This window comes from Glycine soja, chromosome 8, assembly GCF_004193775.1.
Source record: "Glycine soja cultivar W05 chromosome 8, ASM419377v2, whole genome shotgun sequence".
Taxonomy (NCBI): Eukaryota; Viridiplantae; Streptophyta; class Magnoliopsida; order Fabales; family Fabaceae; genus Glycine; species Glycine soja.
Window position 1 is genome coordinate 10,508,252 of NC_041009.1, and position 21,483 is coordinate 10,529,734.

The 21,483-nt window shown below is 33.2% G+C and overlaps 1 protein-coding gene across 2 annotated transcripts; it reads right to left on the minus strand.

Annotated features, from left to right (window-relative positions):
* Nucleotides 1–1,574: 1,574 nt before the first annotated feature.
* On the minus strand, nt 1,575–19,618 carry LOC114421875 (ABC transporter D family member 1-like). 2 transcript variants are annotated; one of them, XM_028387979.1, is made up of 28 exons: nt 19,478–19,618; nt 19,222–19,334; nt 18,951–19,117; nt 18,397–18,517; nt 17,027–17,306; nt 15,135–15,359; nt 14,272–14,469; nt 13,671–14,125; nt 13,408–13,546; nt 13,241–13,319; nt 10,225–10,463; nt 9,800–10,104; nt 9,614–9,719; nt 9,349–9,510; nt 8,216–8,315; nt 8,026–8,134; nt 7,103–7,193; nt 6,224–6,348; nt 5,946–6,095; nt 5,781–5,853; nt 4,946–5,126; nt 4,706–4,864; nt 4,422–4,580; nt 4,109–4,345; nt 3,036–3,199; nt 2,813–2,865; nt 2,635–2,713; nt 1,575–2,385 (listed from the first exon to the last, which is right to left on the minus strand). In XM_028387979.1, the coding sequence occupies exons 4-28, from the start codon at nt 18,456–18,458 to the stop codon at nt 2,299–2,301; spliced, it is 4,017 nt and encodes a 1,338-aa protein (XP_028243780.1). In that variant the 5' UTR covers nt 18,459–18,517; nt 18,951–19,117; nt 19,222–19,334; nt 19,478–19,618; the 3' UTR covers nt 1,575–2,298. The 2 variants fall into 2 exon arrangements, with proteins under 2 accessions (XP_028243780.1, XP_028243779.1); XM_028387978.1 differs by having other exon boundaries at nt 4,706–5,126.
* Between the last annotated feature and the right edge of the window lie 1,865 nt (nt 19,619–21,483).

The window sequence follows — 21,483 nt, forward strand, 5'->3', positions numbered from 1 at the left end:
GTGTTCCACCATATTTATATTTTCATCACTCACATTAATACATGCAATGAATTCAGGGTGGATTTTGAAATATTAAACAAAGGAGAGAAAGAGTCCAGAACGGAAGAAAAATCTTCAATGAACCGCTGTTGGCAATGGAGAGTTGTTATACGATGAAAAGTATTGTTTGTGTCTTCAGAGTCTGTTTGGGTAGAAAATTTTAACTAAAGAAAGTAATTTATTAAAAAATTTAAATTTTTGTAATCTAAAATTCATTATTTGGATATTTTTTATGAAGAATTTAAATTTTTAGAATTTTAAAACAGAATTTTAAACAACTAAAAATGTGAAATTTCAATTTCCTTCTAAAAAGTGATAAATTGAAATTCTTTCCTTTATAAAATAATCTTCTAAAAGGTTCGCGTATTTTTTTTATAACCTTCATCCTCCCTTCCACACCTGAAAGTTTTCAAAATTTAGTTCTCGAACTCGCAACTCTTTTCTTACACCGATGATTCTCTTCTTCAAGAAATACTGTTTTGCAGAGCATCGATCAGGTATGGACTTAGGGGGACCCGTAGAACTGCATCCACCAATCAAGGGAGTAGCCATCACTGTCTATCACACGGCGGAGGTGCTCGCCGACGCGGAGGGTCTTAGTCGTGGCTTAGTGGTGTACGCCGTCGTGTCCCGATTCTTTTGCGACCATGTCGCATCAGTTCGCTTCTCTCTGAAAGCTTTGAAAGCACACCAATCGTATTTCTCTTCTCTTTGCATTCATTATCTTTCACCCTCACAATTTTAATTTTTTTATCCAAACACAAAATTTTGAAAATAAAAAAATTTCAATTAAAGTATTTAAAATTCTTAAAATTTAATTTTTTTTAGAATTTTAAATTCGCTCATCCAAACACTCTTTGAGAAAATACAGTTTACTACTATAAATTATTTTTCAACATATTATTATAGTATATTTATGAAAAATATACTAATTTATTCATAAATTTTATAATGAAAATAAAGAAACATTTTTTTATATAAGTTACTTTTTTGCAACTTACCTTATAATTTATTAAAATAACTTTAAAACAGCTTATTAATATATCATAAGTTATTTTTATTTGATTTCAAACACTTACACAAGTGTTTATATCATAAGATTTAATGAAACCTTAAAATGTACACTTTTTTTAATATCTCATCTTAAGAAAAAGTGCATAGAAATTAATATTATAGTTTAATCATCTTAAAAAGAGTATATTTGTTTCACTAGTAAAATAAAAGATAAATTTTATAGGATAGTATTTATTAGGTAAATGTTTATTAGATAAATTATAGTAATATTTATAGGATAATCATTTTTCACCCAATTTTACATTTTAGTTTCTTACTCTTTCTTCGATCCCCCTTTTCCTTGGTGTATGGAGGTTTGAGAAGTTTTTTAGCTTTAATGCGAATTGTAAGAATATTGTATCCGTCTTAAGTAAAATAAATTGGTATTCAATTTAAATCAGTTTAAATACAATATCAAATTTAATCTAATAATTAAATTGATTATTCAGTTTTTTGCCTTTAAAAGAAAACAAAAATACATGTTAAACAAACCATCAAGTACTCCAAATTACAAATAGCTAATTAACCAACAAAAAGTACAAACACAAATTAGTATGCCAGAAGATCTAACTGAATGGAATGCTTAGGTCCTACTCTAGCACAATCTCCAAAATTTAACTAAGAAATAGATTTTTTGTATTGTAAGTTTCGTATTATTGCCCGAGTAATTCAGTCATACAACATGACCACAAGGGAACAATTAAGGCAACGCCAAGGGATGAGGTGAAAGCAGTTCAGGTGGCACAAGAGTAAAGAACATAAGAAAAAATCTTACACAACAGCATGGGAGTTTTTGAAGGCAACAAATTAGCTCCAAGGGCCCTTCTTTCCTGCTATTTTATTGATTAAACAATTTAAATATTAATCATTACATCCAATGGCTACAACATATAAACCAATATCAACTACCTAAGAACAAAGGGGGAAAACTATACATGATTCATCTTGATCACCTATACACTGCAGAGATTATGCAATGGTTGTGTGCTCGAACTTATTATCAACAATTTTGGCTGTTTTCAACTGTTTGTTAGTCCCCTAGTAAACATTGAATCTTGGAGAATATGGAAAACTCAAAATAAACGTATATAGGATGGACCTTTGTTGGCAAACCTAATTTATGCTCGCAAACAGCCAGCTTGTGATAGACTCGTCAACATCTCAAATGGTATACAGAGTCCATGCAGCAACACTGCTTTAGTGAACTCATTGCTCGATCAATCGAAGCTTCCAATTACCTTCACCATCAATCAGCCGCAATTCCATGGAATGAAATGGTATTAAAGCAGGACGCTGGGGGCAGGAGCAGAGATATTTAGTTTGATCACACATTATTATGGCAAAGATGCATGTCTAAGCCATAAGGTTAGACAAGTTAATAACTGGTTTATCTAGAACACTAAAGAAATTAAATAAGTGTACACTCAGAAGGAAATGAGGCAAGCTCAAAACAACTAATTAGTGAATTACTACTCTTAAGTCACTAAATTTACCATGTCCCTTTTTTTTTCTTTTTCAAATATACTTATATAATCAACTTACTTGTGAGGAAGTAACAACCGTGATTCCCATATCTTTTGCAAGCCCGTATAGGTGTTCTTCAACATCAACACTAGTTGCACTGCCGACAATATTTTTTTAGGAAATGAAACAAGATTAACAATGAATAAGAAACAATAATTTCTCTGAAAAGGAAAAGGCAAAGGCAAATCATACATACTTGGTGCACTCGTCAAGGATACCGAATTTGGGCTCGTGAAAGAACAAGCGTGCCTTACAGAACAGAGTGACCAACGTTAAAAACCATTAAAGAGAATATTCTAAATTATAACAAATGTCTTTAAGGAATTGAAGTCTTTTTAAGGGGCGTGCAGTATGAAACAAAAATATTTAAGAAAATTAAAAAATTCCGTCTAAAATTACAAGAGATTAGATTCACATACCATCCCCAATCTTTGCTGTTCTCCAAGAGAAAGAATGTCTTCCCATTTTAAATTGGCATCCCAGTTGCTACCCTCCCTTTCTAGAAGATAATTCAACCGAACACTCTCTAGGATAACTTTTAACCGTGAGTCCAACAAATTTCTGGTGTCAGCATGCTTTTCACCTGAATTAGCAAGATTATAATTATCAGAGCTAAAATGGAAAAGCAAAATAAATAAAATGCACACTTTAAAACAGTTGGAGAAGAGAACAAGAAATTATTATTGATCTGTAAAAGGAAACTGACCAGAGTAATTTTCCCCAAATAAAAAGTAAGTAACAACAAAAACCTTACCCTAAATCCCAAATAAAATGTAAGCAAAAGAGAAAATTTCAACAATATCAGCATGACCATCATTCTATTGAATTGCCACAACCCTAGAACAACTCAGAAGAAAACTTATTCTCAGCTAGTGGTGATTAATGAAAAGTACTCCTTATGTCCCTAATGATAAGACCCTTTCAACTAATTCATACCCCTTAAAAAAAATAGTTAATTTAGATAATCGCATCAAATATGTCAATTATTTTTTTCTTATCTCTCTTTCCACATAGTTGATTCTCATTAATTTCTGGAGAGAGAATAATTAAGGGTATTTAGGGGGGGAAATAATTAATGCATCTAGAAATTAGAAAAGAGTCTCATAAAAAGGGACAAACAAATTTCTAAAAAGGATTTTATAATTAGGGATAAACTTCAGTTGAGTCAAATACAAAAAGCAGTAAGCTGTAGAGTTAAAAACAAGGTTTTGTTCCAATCCCCTAACCATAAGATAAAGCCTTGTTGAGGACCCCCCCATAGAATAGGGGATATTTCATTTTTGTATTAACATAGTGCAAGAAAGAGTATTTCACTGCATCTAGACTTCCAATTACTCACTTTAAATAGTCCGAAATTATTGGTTAATAGAGAATCAAAGTGGATTTACCAACTTGCTACTAGCTTATGTTAATGTATAGTCAGAAACTTTATTCTTAACCATAATGTCATTTATAAGGCCTGCCTTATTTCTTCCACCCAAGATATTTTTACCTTTCCCATACATCTTCAGTGCTTTAACCTCTGCTTCCTCACGGGAAAGGGGATATATAATTTGATCCCTTAGGGTTCCCAAACATGTATATGGCCGTTGAGGAACATAGAAGATGCCACAACCAGATCCATCCTCTTCATCCACAACTTCAGATGGTCTAGAGAGTCTTCCACTGGCAATTGGCCAGAGTCCTCTAAGAACTCTGAAAATGGAACTTTTTCCACTTCCATTTGGACCTTTACCAAAATTTAAATCACATTAGAATTCCCTCTTCTGAAGGGGCAAAACAAATAAAATAATGACTATACCAACCAGTAACAAGTAGGCTTCCCCCACGCTTAATGTCACATATTAACTCCCTCACCAACATCTTTTGAGCAGGGGTTATGATATCAACTTTTGAGAAGGAAATTACATCACTGGAATGAACATCCCTCATTGGAGGTATAGCACTAACACTCGTGAAATTCTCTGTACAGTAAGAGGTCATATTAGCTCATAACGTGGTGGCCATTAAAGAGAGTTACTGCCATACAAACAGCAAGATATTGATTGATAAGATTGATTATAAAACTAAAGAAGGATAATTAAAATACCAGATTGTGCTGCATCTAGAAGTTCTTCAAGCTCAAAAATACGATTAATTCCACCAGAGAGCTCTACAAACTTTTTATTCAATTCAAGAATATCACCGAAAGCTAAAAAGCTTTGAGAAACAACAGATGCCAAAAACCTCAGTGCATGTGCTAGCTCACCTATTAGTATAGTACTGTCTGAGAGAGGAGAGCAACAAGAGAAATATAAAGAGAGTAAATGATTCAATGGAAATATCTTACCCTGAGTAGTTACTGATGCACGGTCTCCCTTGTGTTCCATGGCATATATTAAGCTCAAGCCCCAAGTCACATTATGTGGAAGTTGCTTTGTGATAAAATCATCCAGGATGCCAAACAGCCACTTCTTTTTTAAAAGGTACTCGGAGTGGGTGAGAAGCTCCCTGAATCTAGACTCGACCATCTGCTCAACATCAAGAGAGTAAAATTTAGAGATTGATGATAACCATAGTTTTAATCTGCTCCTGTTATTAAAAGTAGAGTCATCCAGCCATTATGATAACATAAATAGGAGCTAAAAAGAAAAATAATTTTTTTGAACTTTTCCTGTCAAACTGAAACCCACTTCACACTTCCCCATATTAGAGCCCTACATTATATATAATTTGATCAAACACATAAGCATGTATACAATTTAGGGTATGCTTAATCAACGTGGTGGCAAATGAGAAAGGGGAAAGTTGAGAGCACTGAATGCGGGGATGGAGGTTTATAGTTTTACTCTTTATTGCTTGGTAAAGGGTGACGATGAACCCCCATCACAATGGTACAGTTGCTGCCTTATGACCAGACAGCCAAGGTTCTAATTGCAGAAACAACCTCTCAACTCATAGTTATAACTCAACCACCCTTTATTGCTTCTGAAAGGATAAAAATACTTTCAACTCTCTCAAGCAACAGGAGTGTCCAAAATTTGAATGGTGGATTGGCACTCTAGTTTCAGTCCTACCACATTTTTTTGTGACAAGCATCAGGTTTCATTTCAACCTTTTCATGTCCTCAAACAAGCACACACTTAAAGAAAATACATTAAACATTGCTAAGTTAGGATGCTCACAGCTTTTTCTCGAGCACCACCCCCAAAGAAAGCAACAGATTCAGCATGAGTACAAAGTCTTTCATGCATGAACCTAGAAAAGCATAAAGAGAAACAGATCAGAATAATTTCAACAGCACAATTTGACTAGTACCTGGATTATTAGCAGACAGTAGAATAGTTTACCTAAATGTTCCTTCAAGTTGTTGTTCTTGACTAATCAAATTACCAAAATCTGGAGTAACAGTTCTTAGAAATCCCAAACCAAGCAACATGTAAGCATAGAGTATGGCAACTCCCCTCCGACCTGTTAACATCTTCATTCTCCAAGTGAACCTTTAGAGTAATGAAAGTACTCAGTAAGTAAATAAAGACAGAGCATGCATCAATATGTTAATTCACCATGTACTAGTAAAATACACCATAGTAACATAATAACTCTATTTTGCAAATGAAGTACTCACCACAAAATATCCACAGATGGCTTTACCATTCCAGTGACCAGTCCTGACAAGTCTGTTGTTAACTTCTCCAAGTCATGAGTTATCCTCTGATCAGCGTCAATGTTTTTGCTTGCCATGTGGAATACCTACAAAGATATGTATGTAATGTGAATTCAGAACCAAGCCCCAGTCATCCGGCATCTGCCTAAATAGCTTAAAAGCACGGAATAATATATTTATTGTTCATAATAATACAACAATAAAGCCTTATCCCACTAGGTGATATTGTTCATAATAATACATCATACTTTTGTCTGTGAAATTAAAACCTAGTCTACGTTCTCAAACTATTGACATGGTCAAATTTGGTATGGGGCATCAATAAGATTCCTGGGATAACATCCCTAGGAAGTTTCAAATTCCTGAGCTAGTTAATTTTTATTTCCCCCCTTTTACGAGAATATGATTTGTGGTTGAATCTAATACTATCAGTCCTCAACAATATCTACCTACTACCCCCATTCAATCATTAGTATTCATCCTATATGCCTTTTTCCTCTTAAAAATTGCCAACTTGCCATATATGTATGTGAAGGTAAATGTTGTTATTAACTCAATAGTTGAGAACATTGTGGAACTATGAAGAGGTTAAGGAGCAAAATTGGAAATTGAGTTAAATTTGAAGGGGAAATAGTAGAATGTAATGATAGCAATAAGACTGGGATACAAAATTATTTCAATAAAAGGTTCAACATATCCAAATAAAAAAACAATGTGATTGTGATTCATCAGGAACTAGTAATTATTCAAGCATAGATATGGAGTTAGGGACACAAAAACAAGTTTACAGTATAAAAAAAATAAAAATAAGAGAACCTGAAGAATGAATGAATAGTTTACCTTGTAGAATGCATTGTTTCTTAAGTAGTTCTTGAGTAGATGTTGCGTCAAATGAGTCCGCCCCCCAAGGGCTAGCCTTGCAGTCAAGTGTCTGTAGAACAAGACACAACATTTTAATTTTTAAATTTACTTTTTAAAGACTCTTGTTAGGTCAACCTATTCAAACTTTTTCCCAATTTCAATGCTTTGAACTATAAAAAAATATCTAATATTTTTCATATTTAAGTGCTATCAGTAATTTATGTATAATAAAATATAGAAATCAATGGGATGTAAACTCAACAAAAGGGCATAGTTGAACTACATGACAAGTCATTGTAAATAGGCAACTAATTTAGGATAGAATCTCCTTTTATATATTTAGAATATATTTGCAATTATTCAGAATTTTTTTCCTATTTCCCTCTTTCCCTTGATATGTTTACTTTCCTTATTTTCTTTGATAAGTTTAGCCTATAAAAAGGGATTTGTGCTTGTATTGTAAAACACACTCAGTAATATTCAGTTCCTTTCTTTTCAAGTTCATCTCTTTCAAGTGAAGCATTACATTGGAAGACAGCAGCTGTCATGTATAATCATCAATCATGAACACAAAGAAGATTACCAAGTTTTAGGCTCTGCTTAATAATATTAATAGAGAAACATTTCATAAGCATCTAGGATCAATTTATTGAAGAAAATCATGTATTTATTTTGGAATCATGACTTGATTCTTTGCTCAATAAATTCAATGGTAAATGGTAATATGTCAAATGTCAACAAGTATGGAGATATCCATTCCGGTCACAAACTGAAGATCAAATATCTAATTTCAAACTCCCTCAAAAAATATTCATTCATGGAAGGAAAATTTAGACACAAGTCCAAATACGGATGGATTTTAGCAAAGCTGTTTCCTGTGTTTCATGTGAATGCCAAATTACCTTATAGAAGGTGCAATGAAAGAAGACGCAGCACTTTGAAGAACACTTAAACCAATTAATCGAATAAAGGAAGCTTTATCCTGCTCCAAAACAAGCTTCACAGTAGTACCTGAGAACATAATACCTGGGAATGTTATACAATATACATATCATCTCTCTTAATAATGAAAAGTCAAAGATAAGAAAATACCATTCAGTGATGCAATACGATCTGAGACCCATGTCCTTGAAACAACAAGAAAAACAACAGCAAGTAATCGTGCTCCTTGTTTATCAAATATGGTGGGCACCTGAAAGCATGCAGTACACAAAAAAAAAATGCACCTGAGATTTATCGTATTTATGGATTAACTAATGTGCACAACACATCCTTTTAAAAGGATGTGGGCTCATAGTAAGTCATCAAGGAGATAGTGCACAAATGACTGCATAATTTCATTTGTTTCACCGTGTTAGACACTTAACTGCAGACGCATCACTGAAATACAAAAAGATGTAGTAGCCAACATCCTTTTCATTGTAAGTCGTCAAGGAGATAACATAAATGACCATTGTTACCCAAGGGGTCTAGCTCAGTTGGTTGAGTTGTTGTAAACCCCCTAATACCTAAGTTTGATTCATATGGATAAAAAAAATGACCAGAGTTTCATTTGTTTCACCACACTAAACACTTGACTGCAGATGCACCACTGAAATATATGCTTCATGAGTAAACCAATCTTATTGATATTAACTTCTTAAATAGGTGTACTACTGTAATTTGATAGAAATATAAACCATTCATGAGCCTACACCAAACAGCTCACGATTTTGGGACATTCTAACTGATTCAAGTTCAAGGCTTAGACAGGGAAAAGGGAAAAGAAAATAGCATCTAACAATGTATTATAAGATTGATAGTAAGACATTGCAATACCCAAACCTTATACTTTCATTTATACTGATAATTCGGTTAAGTACTAGTGTTACAAACAGAAGCAACCCCATTAACAATAAGACTGACAAATAACTTCATAACACTAATATCTTCCAAAAATAACCAAGTGATCAAGAGTTTGGTAATTGTCGCCCCCATTTTGAAGGATTAAGTTAAATTTAAGCATAACATAAAAGTAGGTCTGTGCATTATTCAATCGTCAAGCCCAGAGATCTAGGAAGAAATATTTAGACTTCTAAATTTATAATTAATACAGAAAAATGGCAACACCAAAGATTTTCATAAATAATGTACTCAAGCATATATGAATTAATCAAGAATTCAATATGATGGAAAAGTTGTTCAGTTACTAAAAAATATAAAGCATATCTATTGAAGATACTTACCAATACTTTGCACATGGCAGCTACTCTCATTGGCAATGCCCTTGTATTACCATGAAGTTGGGGTACAGCAGATGGTGAAATATTACGCTTCATAGACGGAGATGATGCTATTATCACTTCTGAAATATCAGATTGTGCCTTTGAATTTAAGAATGCAGAATCCTAGGCAAAGAAACAACAGAAAAAATAGGGAGGCTTTTGTCATCAATATAAAATAATGAACTGTGAAGAAACCAAAAACTCCAGAATCACAAAATATCTAAACCTTTTTGTTCATAGCAAATGCTCGTTGAACAGCCTTGGCATCACTCTGTCTTTTGGTCTCCGAAGCCTTCATCATATCATTCCCCAATTCAGTAGAAGAGTCCTCTCTGGAGTTCAATATTTGAATATTATATTTAATTACAGCTTCAAAGTAAAACACCAATGAGCAGCACAGTAAAGTTCCAACCTTCTATGATGAACACTCCATCCTCCCTCACCATCTAAAGACAAAACCACATCATGGAATGCAACTAATGCTGGACGATGTGATATGGTAATACATGATGTTCCCATAGCCAGAACATTAGCACAAAACCGTTCTTCCATATCAGTTGTGACAGCACTTGTGCACTCATCAAGAATGGCAAATTTAGGCTTATGGTAAAAAAGTCTGGCCATGCCCAATCGTTGTTGCTCACCCAATGAAAGTTCATCACCCCAGTTTACCTCTTTTTCAGGCGGGTACCGATCCAATAGATACTCAAGATCAACCTTTAATACATGTACAAGCAATTCAGATGAATAATAATGATTAAAATGACATATAATCATCATACACTATGCATTAATGTGGCACTGAGATATAGAAGTAGGATTAGATGTGAGTTTCACATTTTTTAATAGCTCCACCATCCTGCTATCTGTAAGTGGCTCAACCTCTTGATCAACAGTAAGAGGGTAAATTAACTGATCACGAAGTGTTCCTACAGCAGTATATGGTCTTTGTGGCACATAAAAGATTTCCTTATTAAGATCAGATCCAACTCCAGGTTTCACAATATGTCCAGATACCAAGGGCCAAAGACCTCCTAAAACCCGGAATAACGAGCTCTTTCCACTGCCATTTGGACCTTCAGCAAAATAATTGTGAATTACGTGTCAAAACAATTAACCATTAGAAATCTTATTTTAAAATTCAATTATACAAGTGAAACATAGTACTTTCAGATTGTCAAATAAAAGCCAAACAGACAAGTATCATAACAATTTTGATTTACTTAATCAATTCCGAAATATATAATTTTCCATTCCCTTCAAATCCACATGCTCATCAGGAGTATAATGACCAACCAGGAGTGAACAGTGAAATTATTTACTATTTTGTTGTTAGTTTACATTTTCTTGAACACATGGATATGTGCTAGTCCATACATTAGAACTGATGAATTGCTGAAGCTGTGAAACAGAACATGGCTTAAGAGGTAGAACTGGTTCAACGATATTACCGCAAGAAGCATCAAGGGAAGTGAGATTTTAACACAGGTGCGTAGCATTAGTGGGCAGAATCTCAACCACTAGACTACAAATTCACTAATTAATTTTATTACAATTATTATTATTCAATTGTATTTGATTGGTGCACATAAAATCAATCATCAATGCAAAAAAAAACTTTTGCTAAAAATAAGCAACACTTATGAACGCAGTCACCTTATTAAACCAGCTAATGATCAACATGGCAAATAACAATTCTGTAAGTTTACAATTAATTTTATCTTCATATTTTCCAATTACATTGTCTTGTTTGCTTGATAAATTAAAAGTTAATACAGTCCTAAAATAACTAGAATAACCTAGAGAATAACAGTTAAAAAATTCAGCAACTAGTAATGACAAATAGTCATTGGTAACCATGGCAGTGGCTGAGGAGAATGCATCAGGGAAAAAGTGGGTAATAGATGACATTGAAAAAAAACAATGCTCATGGATTATTCTGGACAGGTTTCCAACTTGACTGGTACAAGAACAACAAGCACAAAGCCTTATCCCACTAAAAGGGAATACTCAATTTTTATTTCCAATCAGACAACATTCAACAATTACAATGGTGATAATTGTTGTGCATACTTTCATTTGAACTACAAGTAACACAACAATTATCTATTTTTCCTTCATTTTTGCTACAGTTTAGCCTCAATTAAATTAGGAAACAGTTTTATGGAAACTGATGCTGTAATTAAAATTTTAATCCTTTTTTCCTAGTTTCTACTATTTTGTCAAGGTTTTGGAGCACCAATGTCATTCACGATGTCTCACCCAACAAGCTATGCTTGTCCAGCGAGAGTATTTGTGCAGACCAGACCACATGGAAGCTCAAGAGTGAAGAAGTGTCAAGTCATAAGAAGAACTCACCCAACAAGTAAAGGCCACTAAGTAAAGAAAAGAAATTTAGAATTTCAATTGTTGAAGAATTCGCACAGCGAGTGGAATCACATATGAAGTGTCTTTTGGAATTCGTAAAGAACTCGCCCAGCGATACGTCTCACCCAGTGAGTAGACCGCACTCTAAAGTGACAAGACAAAGGCCTTGGACCCAGTATAAAAGGAACATTCTTTTGGGGATCAAAGTGGGACATCGACCTAGGGTTGGTGTGCGGAAACTGGAGCTTTCATCAACCTCTATTATCAATTTCCCTTCATTTTTCTCCCTTCCATGTGTAATTTTGAGGCATCTCATGACAATGAGAGGCTAGTTTATTCTTTGTAGGGGAATTGGTGTACTAAGTTTACTCTTATGTAACTAATCTTCATATTTATTCAGTGTTTATTCTTGTGCTATTACTTCTTTCCATTTTTTTTGGAATCTCATCTAATGAATGTTTCGTCTAGGGATGGAGGGGTGTTTGTTAGTATCATTAGTAATCAACCATATGGACACGTTTCATAGTTAAATTGTCATTGGGAAATGCTTTTTGACTAAATTTGAAAGTGGTAGTGTTATGTCTAGGGATGGAATAACATTTGTTAACCTTGATAAACCTTTGTTCTTGAATCCAAGTGGTTTAGCTTGACTTGCTAAGGGATTAAGAGTTGAGTTAAGCAATTTAGACTATTTCACATGAGGGACATTGGTTAGAGCACTATACTAGGTTAAGGTAGCATTAGACTGAATATTGGATAAAGAAAACCTTTATAACTACTGAGATTGTTAGTTTAGTGTAGCCAAATCCCCAACACTTCGTTTATTTTTGCATTTAACTCCTTTTTCCCACTAACTATTTGTGTTTTTGGTCACTTTTTATTTGTTCTGTTTTTATTGTTTTTAACCATTTTATCTTAAAAACCAAATTATCCTTTGCCTAGCTGTCGAATTTGTATGAATAGCTGAGTACAAACAAGTCCATATGGATATGATACTCAAACTTTCCATTTTACTACTTTGATACGCTTACGAAGGATTCAACAAATGGCAACCACAAAAATTGCAGAAAACACTCATTTGAAACCATATAGCTTGAATAATGTGTGCCTTTGACATAGAACCTGGTTGAATGCATTAAACTAGGCCCTTGCCAATAAAAAAGAGACAAAGGAAACAAGACAAAAGTTCCATCTACATTGTTGAACTTGGAGTCAATAGTACACAACCCTTACTATACCTCCAGCCATGTAGATACAAGCACAAAGGTGTATGTACCAAAAATATGCATAACCTTTCTAGTTTCTAGACACTATGAATGCACATAATAAAAATTAAGCCCCAAAATGCATGAATAATTTCAACTCCCCCCCCCCCAAAAAAAAAAAGAAAAGAAAGGATAATGAAGTAACATCGATTATCAAGGTTGACTCAACCATAAAAAGTAAAATTAGAAACGACCAGCAAGCAGAGAGTTCATATGACTACCTGTAATCAAAAGATTTGATCCTGACTCAACCTTAAGGGTCAGATCATTCACTAATACATTACCGGTGGGGGTCACAACCTGAATTTTAGGAGCAACACCACAATCAAGATATGAAAAACATAAATAGAAGTAAAGATTCATAAATAGCTCAGCAGAATTCACTAGCCTTGACACCATAAAATCCAACATAGTTAGCTTCACTTATGCAATTTCTACTTCCTTGTCTTTGCAGTGAAGATTTCCCATTCTCCAGGCTTAGCTCTCTTGATATGGCCATTAACTCATGAATGCGATCAGCATAACCACTGTAAAACATACAAATAACTAGAGTATTTGTATACAAACAAAACAAACCCTAGAAAGGAATAGCATACAAGGCATGTCCTCTAATATCAACTTCTTAAGGGACAAATGACTGGTCAAATATACCTGAGTCGGTTGAGCCGTCTTGCACTGATAGAAAGAGTTCCTAGAGATTGAAATAGGGAAATAATGACACTAGTATGATATCTTAGATTGCTTAGCATCTCTGCACGCCCTAAAGTTGAACTGTCAGGCCTTAGATGGCCAGAAAAGAAAGGTTCAATGATCAAAATAACAGCAACAGTAGCACCAAGGTACTTCAATAAAAAATCCTGAATCATGCCAAACCACCAATGGTCATGTAGCACTCTATTAATATGTCTAACTAAGGTCCTAAACTTCTGCTGAATATGAGCTTCTTCTCTCCTCTCTCCACCATAAAATGCTATACTTTCCGAGTGAGTCCTTAACCGTGAGTGAAGCTGTCGATACCCTCCTTCCAATTCCTGCTCTCTGGACATAAGTTTACCAAATGCAGGAGAGAAGTTTCGGATAGCAGCCCCAGCTCCGAGTACATAGGCCTGCAAAGGAAACAACAGTTATAAAAAAGACAACAACTCAACTTAAAATTACATCAAACAGGCTCCAGCCATCAGAAACTCAAAAAATTATGAACAGTAGTGGCCAGTGAGAAATCTGTGATACAGTACAGTTTAATGAGAGTTACCAATATCCAGAAGATATATTTAGGGCTTGCATACGAACACAGCCGCCAAGTGTATAGCAGTCCATCAGTGACCGCAGTTAGATCATCCTGTACAATCTCACTCAACTCTGAACAGAACCTTGGCACATCACTGGCAATTCTTTGTTCCGGATTAGTTATACGACCATCAACATGTGATATTTTGTAATACACCATGTTCTGAAATAAAAGTAAATGATAAACAGAAATCTGACATAAAAACTAAATAGAACATTAAACATTTGTTGAGACATGGACTACTCTTCCTATAACCACCAAAAATATGTGCAATAGTGCATGGAATTGTGATTAGCACACTTGCAATTTAATATATATATATTGGATAATTTGGATTCTGGATAGTGATTCTTATTTTGGGAAAAGATTGAGCAGTAGTACAAAGCAACTGGAGGGATAGCTTAATACTGAAATGCTCTATGCTCTAGACAGGACCAGTCCAAGATCCAAAAGCTATGCCCAAAACAAGAACAACTGAACCACAAGACCCCTTTCCCCCTTTTTTATTAATTATTAATAAGTTCAAAGCCATGTACCTAGCTGATTAAGAGTCTGTAACAACAACTATTGTCCTCTTTAAGCAGTATAAGGACACAACAGAACTTAAGGCAAACAGGAAAAGTTTGGAAGCATTGCATATTGAACTTTCATACATTGGAAATAAAGAAGAAAACAGACTAGCCTTATAAATGGGTAAAAACAACTCCGAAAGATTTTAGTTCACAAGCAAATATACAGACACTTCATATGACAGGAGGAATGGATAACAAGCTCAATAAAGACAATCAAATATAGTAAGCTTCTACATACAAATCAACAATATCTACCTCAAAATAGCGAGAATGGATAAGTTTAGTCAATATTTTCCGGAAGTGCAGACTCAAAGTCCCAGTAATGTACTTTGATGTAGACTGCATGGTTGATAAGAGGAAACACAAAAGAATATTTTCTGAAATTAGCCGCAAAAACAATGGCACACGTCGAAGAAAAGCAGCACGAAATAGGAAGCCTTGCACTTTTGCTAGCCTGTTGCTCAAAGTGGTTCGCAGCACCTGCAAATATGTGAAATTTAAATGTCATCGACTATCATTATTATTTATTTCTGGTGAATCAACCAACACATTTTCTTTTCTGATATTCATACATCTGTTTTCATACAAACTTGAACAGTCTACTGTAGTTTTCTATTCAAATAAAAAAATAATAATCTTTTTTCCTCAATTTACTTGACAGTCTACTGTGTCTACACATTGACAGCTTCAGGCATGCAAGTACAGGTTGCATTCTTATGCAATTTTGTACATACATGTCTTAGCAAACTTGTATAAGCATACACAATAATAAAGTCAAATCATATTTAAGATCAGAACCAAGACCATAGCTATAGTCTTGTAAGTTATACCATACAAGTCCTATATTTCACCTTCTAAACCATATAAAGAAACTCAACGGATTTGAGAGGTATCAGGAGTAGTTATTGGTGAAGCAAAAAGGGTTTCAATCTAAGTAAGAATCATGGTAATAGAATCCAAGAGATTCATTAATTTAAGAGAGTGATTCAAAGCATTACACCTTTGTATAACAGAAGTATCAAGTAGCAAACATAGAGATTAAAAGGCAGTTAGCCAGGCAAAAGGCAAAGCTTTTGAATCAAACTTTATGCAAAAAATAGGGAAAGACACAATTACAAGCTTACCTTAGGAAGAGATTTAAACATAGTGAAATACATTAAGAACAAAGATGGAAAAGTTTTGGTAATTAAGCAACAAGTGAAGAAAAGATGGAGGAGCTATCTCTGCATTCAATGAGACTTGGAGAGTTTAAAGGAAGTATTAAAGAGGATGAGTTTTGGTAAAGTAATTCAACTAAATAATATACTACCTAATGAAGTTTAGAATTGTTGTTTTAATCTATTTATTTTTCAAGTTTAAAATTGTTTAGGGGAGAAAGATATTACTTGCCTTATGAGATAATAATGTCCAAAAAATAGAGAGCAATTACCTATACATTCTTTTATGCATTACACCTTCAGTAGTTTCTATGAACCAACAAGCTCCCCCATCCCCTCCAAAGAGAAGAAAAAACACCTAAATAACTCTGACTGTCATTGCAATTCATGAGCATATTGTCTGGTGTATGTCTTCACATCATTTCCAAAGCATGTCCTTATGCTAGTGTATATTTGCATAATTTTTTTGTCATACATTTTAGTTATAGACTTAAAATATGACTGTTCTGTCTGATTACAACCTAGTCCTTTCAAAGTTTCAAGCTTTATAAAGTTCTCTTGGGGAAGCCAACTACACTATTTAAAGAAGAAAATCCTCGTATCCAATCATATAATGAAAAGGGAAAAAAACATAAATATTTTCAACTGCAGTCACATTTACCAGTCCAACTGGTAGAAAATTCCATTATATGCAGAACACACAAGAGTTCAATCCCTCCTGATGATGCATACCAGCAGAAGAACCGTATCTGCTGACTAAAGGTATGCCTCACATGAAACTTCAGGTAAGTCCAAAAAATGAATGACAGGTTGGACAAAAAATCATTTTGATTAATTTCATCTACATAGTGGGTATACATGACATGTTCATGAATGATGCCTCACAAAGTCGGTCATTGACCCCTTAAATACATGAATACATAAAGCAATTGTGCATTGAAATATTGAAGATAAGCACAGATTATAATTATCCATAACAAATAGACTTACCACTATAGAAACTAAAGCTAAAAGGTTTTTTGCACCTAATTGGCCCATCTCAGATAAAAGAATTGCAGCAAGGACTTGAAGTGACTTCAACCCTCCTTTCTTTTGTTTATTTTTTGGTGCAGAAGTTCCTTTCATAACCTCCTCCTTCGTGAGTTCTTTATCATTATTGCACTCATAGGAATCACCTAATAAATCATCTCTATTAACTCTAAACCTTGATTGCACATATGCTGTAGTTCCACCAGCAACTAAGATACCAGTTGCAAGTAGCAAAGTTTTTCTGTCATGGTGCAGAAGGACAATGAATCAACAAGATAATAATTTACATGCAAAACTAGTTCAAGACAGTAGTAATTTTATTAATACCAAACAAAATAGTGTATAATGCAAAACATGATACTACTACTAATATGAAGACTCAAGGCTATAATCGAAGTGGCAAAAATATTTATCAGAAAATGTAAGATAGCAATGTTAAACTCGAGAAGAATACACCAATATTTCATCCAAAAACAATCAACCACAACATACGTTACCCTTAAAGAAGCAGGACCTTAGAGAAATAAATTTTAAGAACAATAAAGAATCAAGAAATTTCTTAACAATAGCTCTATTAGGACAAGTTTTGCTGCTTTTCTGATCTCTAATGATAAGCCTTTAAGCATATGTTTCAGGTGGAAAATCATACCCAAAGAATGCAAGTTTAAGGGTCAACCATTTTTCTTATAATGAAAATTCTTGATAATTACCAATTTCTACAATACTTATTAGATATCTGTTTCTAAGGATTAAAATGTATGTAGAATTAGAAGTCTTGAGATTCCAACACAGGGATTTTTTGATGTAGCATAATCATTATCTTATCCTATATATTCAGTATTTTTTGGATCAAAAGTATTAGTATTGAGCATTGTTGCAAAGGTTTTAAATTGTGGTTGACTGGTTGCAATTACAATTTCAGACAAACCTTGATATTGTGGAAAATTGTAGATAAATGCGGTTGATGCAAATGCAACTGTGGTCACGATGTGGTTCTAAAAAACCCATAAACTTTGACTTTACAGCTGCAATTGCAGTTTTGGACTTTAATTTAAATTTAGAACCTCAACAATTCTTTAAAGGGTCAAACGTTTAAACTTTGAGCATTATGTATTCTATTGCTGACTATGAGAATGTGATCAAATATTCTCTTAAAGCATAAAAAACAAAGTTTAGTTTTAGAGCCATTGCGGAAAGAAAAAAAAAATAGTTGATAAAAGCATAAACTTGATGTAGCAGGTCAATAAGAAAACAAATTAAGTGGCAAGTCATCATCAAAATCTAAATGAACTTATCATCACCAAAAACATTCAGAGAAAAAGTTAATATACCTCCTTGAAGCCAGAAAACTCCTGCCATGCTGAGTTAGTTGGAACAGTTGAAGGGAAGACATGGCGGAAGATCAACCTCTCTTTTACCAACAAATGAACGTGTCGCAATTGCTCTTCATATCTTCGGGAGCAACAAAAAATAGCCGAATTTAAAATGCAAAGAAAAATGACAGATCAGCCGCCAGAACAGTAGGAATTTTCAATCTCAAGGCAAAGGGGCATGCTTTTAGATGCACTATGCTCGTTTACTCACAATCAGATTATTGAGGTTCCCACATACATGTCACACCATATGCACATATTTGTGAGCATCGTGTTTCAGTTCAAGATACCAAACAATGACCTCATCACATCAAACGCATAATTAAATAACAACAGCCATGCAACCAGGTATCTTTTAAATCAGATATCACTCATCATTAAGTGTAACTAAACTAATTAAAATATACGCAAACAAATTTCCTCAAAGTCAAAATATTACAAATACTATGATAAAACTCTCCATTTGTCCATAGCAGATCCCAAATGTGTAAAAATCCCTAACAGTAGCTAACCTTCAAGGTCGAAAACGTTAACCATGCTTTTCCAATCCAACGCGTCTAAAGGTTCGGAAGAGAACATATTTGCTACAAAATAGAATATTCTACTTCAACAACAGCGAGCATCTTCGATTGTTCGTGAAAGTAAGTCCACAGCAGCGATCAGAATAACGTCTCAGATTCTGCAATAACATCATTGATCAACGCAAAAGCTCGACAAGCGCATCCGAAGTTGTATACAATAGAGAAATCGTTTTTCACATAATCGAATACAAGTCATACAAACCTAATATATAGTTGATAATTCATCCTCACTCGGTGCCTGAAGCTGGGAACGAAGAAGGAACACGAAAATTGATCACACGCAGCTTTGCTCAAACAACAAGTGAGTCACCACCACTGGTATTGAATAGAATAGAAAAGGAGGTTTAGGAGGTACGTGTTTGGTTGCGCGAAATATATATCTAGTTAAGTATAAGATAATAACATGACTGATACAAAAAAAAAAAAAAAAAAAAAAGACGAACAAGGTAGAACCTAACCGAAGAGAAGAGAGAATTGGTGAGATATGTGAAGATAGGAGCGAGCGAGCGAGGGATTAGAGTGTGGAACGCAAGACACCGACGTGTTCCACACGGGTGGTCTTCTTCTCTACCCACCATGGCCAGTGACAAATCGGGTCGGATTTCATTTTTTTTTTTTACTATATTATTAATACCAAGTATTTACAATTTACTGGTTTTTTTTTTCAACTTATTGGTGGTCAGATTCGAATCTATATTATAATTTTATTTGCTTAAAAATATGTGTTTAATTCACATATTCAAACCTCTAACGGTCATATATGTCAAATCCTAAAATAAAATGGTATCTAACAATAAATTAAAATTATAAAAAAGATAATATAAGATTAAAGTGAACTTGTTTCTGAACACAGGAAGAAAACTTTTTTTTAAATGATGTAAGAATATGTAGCATATTAAAAATGTATACCTAATTCACCTATTCAAATCTCTAACTACCTCAAACATAATTCAAAAACATGTATCAATGACAATTTAGGTTATAATAAAGGGTATGATTGAAGTGCACTTGCTCTTAAAAAATGTGTCTATATTTAAAAAAAAATGTTTTGAAATTTAACAATTAGACAAGTTTTAAAAGAAAAATCAAAGCAAAGTTATGTTAATATTTTTTAAAGATGTTATATTATAAAATAACCTTTTTAAAATTTAAACAAACAAAATTGCATTTTAAAACAATCACATTTCAATTTTTTGAGTAACAATTATTATTATTATTTTTGTTCCTTTTTATTTCTTTATTTTGAAATATAATATATAGATTACAAATATTATTAATATATTCATTTATATTGAAATTATTTTTACTTTTTATACAGCATGACATTATTACTATTTTCATCTATAATAAGTGTATGAAATGTTTAAAAACTGAATATATTAAAAGTGATAAATAATATTATCTCATATTTATAAAAAGAATAAATAAAGAACAAAATTTTATTTTAAAAGTATGTATAAAACCAAATAGTCTTAGCTAAGAATTTATGGATCGATGGAACACGCACCAAGCCGAAGGCCAACCCGTTTCTAACTTTTTAAGGACATTGATTGGAAGAAATCACCCAACCTATTCAATTCAAACGGTATTACTGTTAGGCCTGCCCATTTCATGACTTCATAAGTAGTGGAGTAATGAATGAAGACACTATTTCGAATTGGATTTAGAAAAATATTGTTTTCAAAGTATTTAAAAATGAGTTTTGAATTGGATTAGTGCTAAGTTTGATTGAAATGAAACAAATAAAAATTGATAGTACTGAATTTAGAAATATTGAGAACCAGTGTGTAAGAATGGATAGAAATATATTGCTGGAGATACAATAATTTGGGATTTAAAATAATAATAATAATAATATAATAGTTGAGATAGGCATGCCAATTGCTAAAAGAAAATAGAAATAGACAGTGGGTTGGTTATAGGCTTATTAGATATCACAGCAACTATTCAAAATGAAAATTAGCAAGCATGCACGTAACCGGGCTTGTCCCACTCCATTCGATACTTTCTTCGCACCTCTTATTTATTATTAGCTTAAAATGTTGGTTAAATAGTGAAATTCTTTACATGTGTGATCTGATGATAAATTAATTTTTGAAAGATAAAAAATATAAATTTATTTTATGATAAATTGATTTGTAAATACATAAAAAAATATGATAAATTAATTGTCATTAAATTTATAAGTCTATTTTATCACTAAATTATAAAATTCAATATTTAATAATCAATTTGATAATAAATTATATTTTTTTATATCAATTTGACTTTAAATAATAAAATTTAAAAATCAATTTATTATTAAAATATGTGCAAGACTTTTTATCACACTTTTATTCATTTAGGAACTAAATTTAAATTTTTTAATTTTTCAAAGCCTCACACAAATCATCAAGTTGTGCGGGCATGGATTGCAAATACAGGAAGAACATATCGTTAAGGTAGTGTAGAGGAACTAACTCTT

Bases quoted from the DNA above. Each gene is read 5' to 3' on its own strand.
- LOC114421875 (XM_028387978.1), bottom strand. From the start codon at position 18,458: ATGTCTTCCCTTCAACTGTTCCAACTAACTCAGCATGGCAGGAGTTTT. The intron at 15,360-17,026 runs GTAAGTCTATTT...ACATATTTGCAG, and splicing joins TAGCTTTAGTTTCTATAGTG to GTGCTGCGAACCACTTTGAG. The intron at 4,581-4,705 runs GTATTTTAATTA...CTTACTGTACAG, and splicing joins TCTAGATGCAGCACAATCTG to AGAATTTCACGAGTGTTAGT.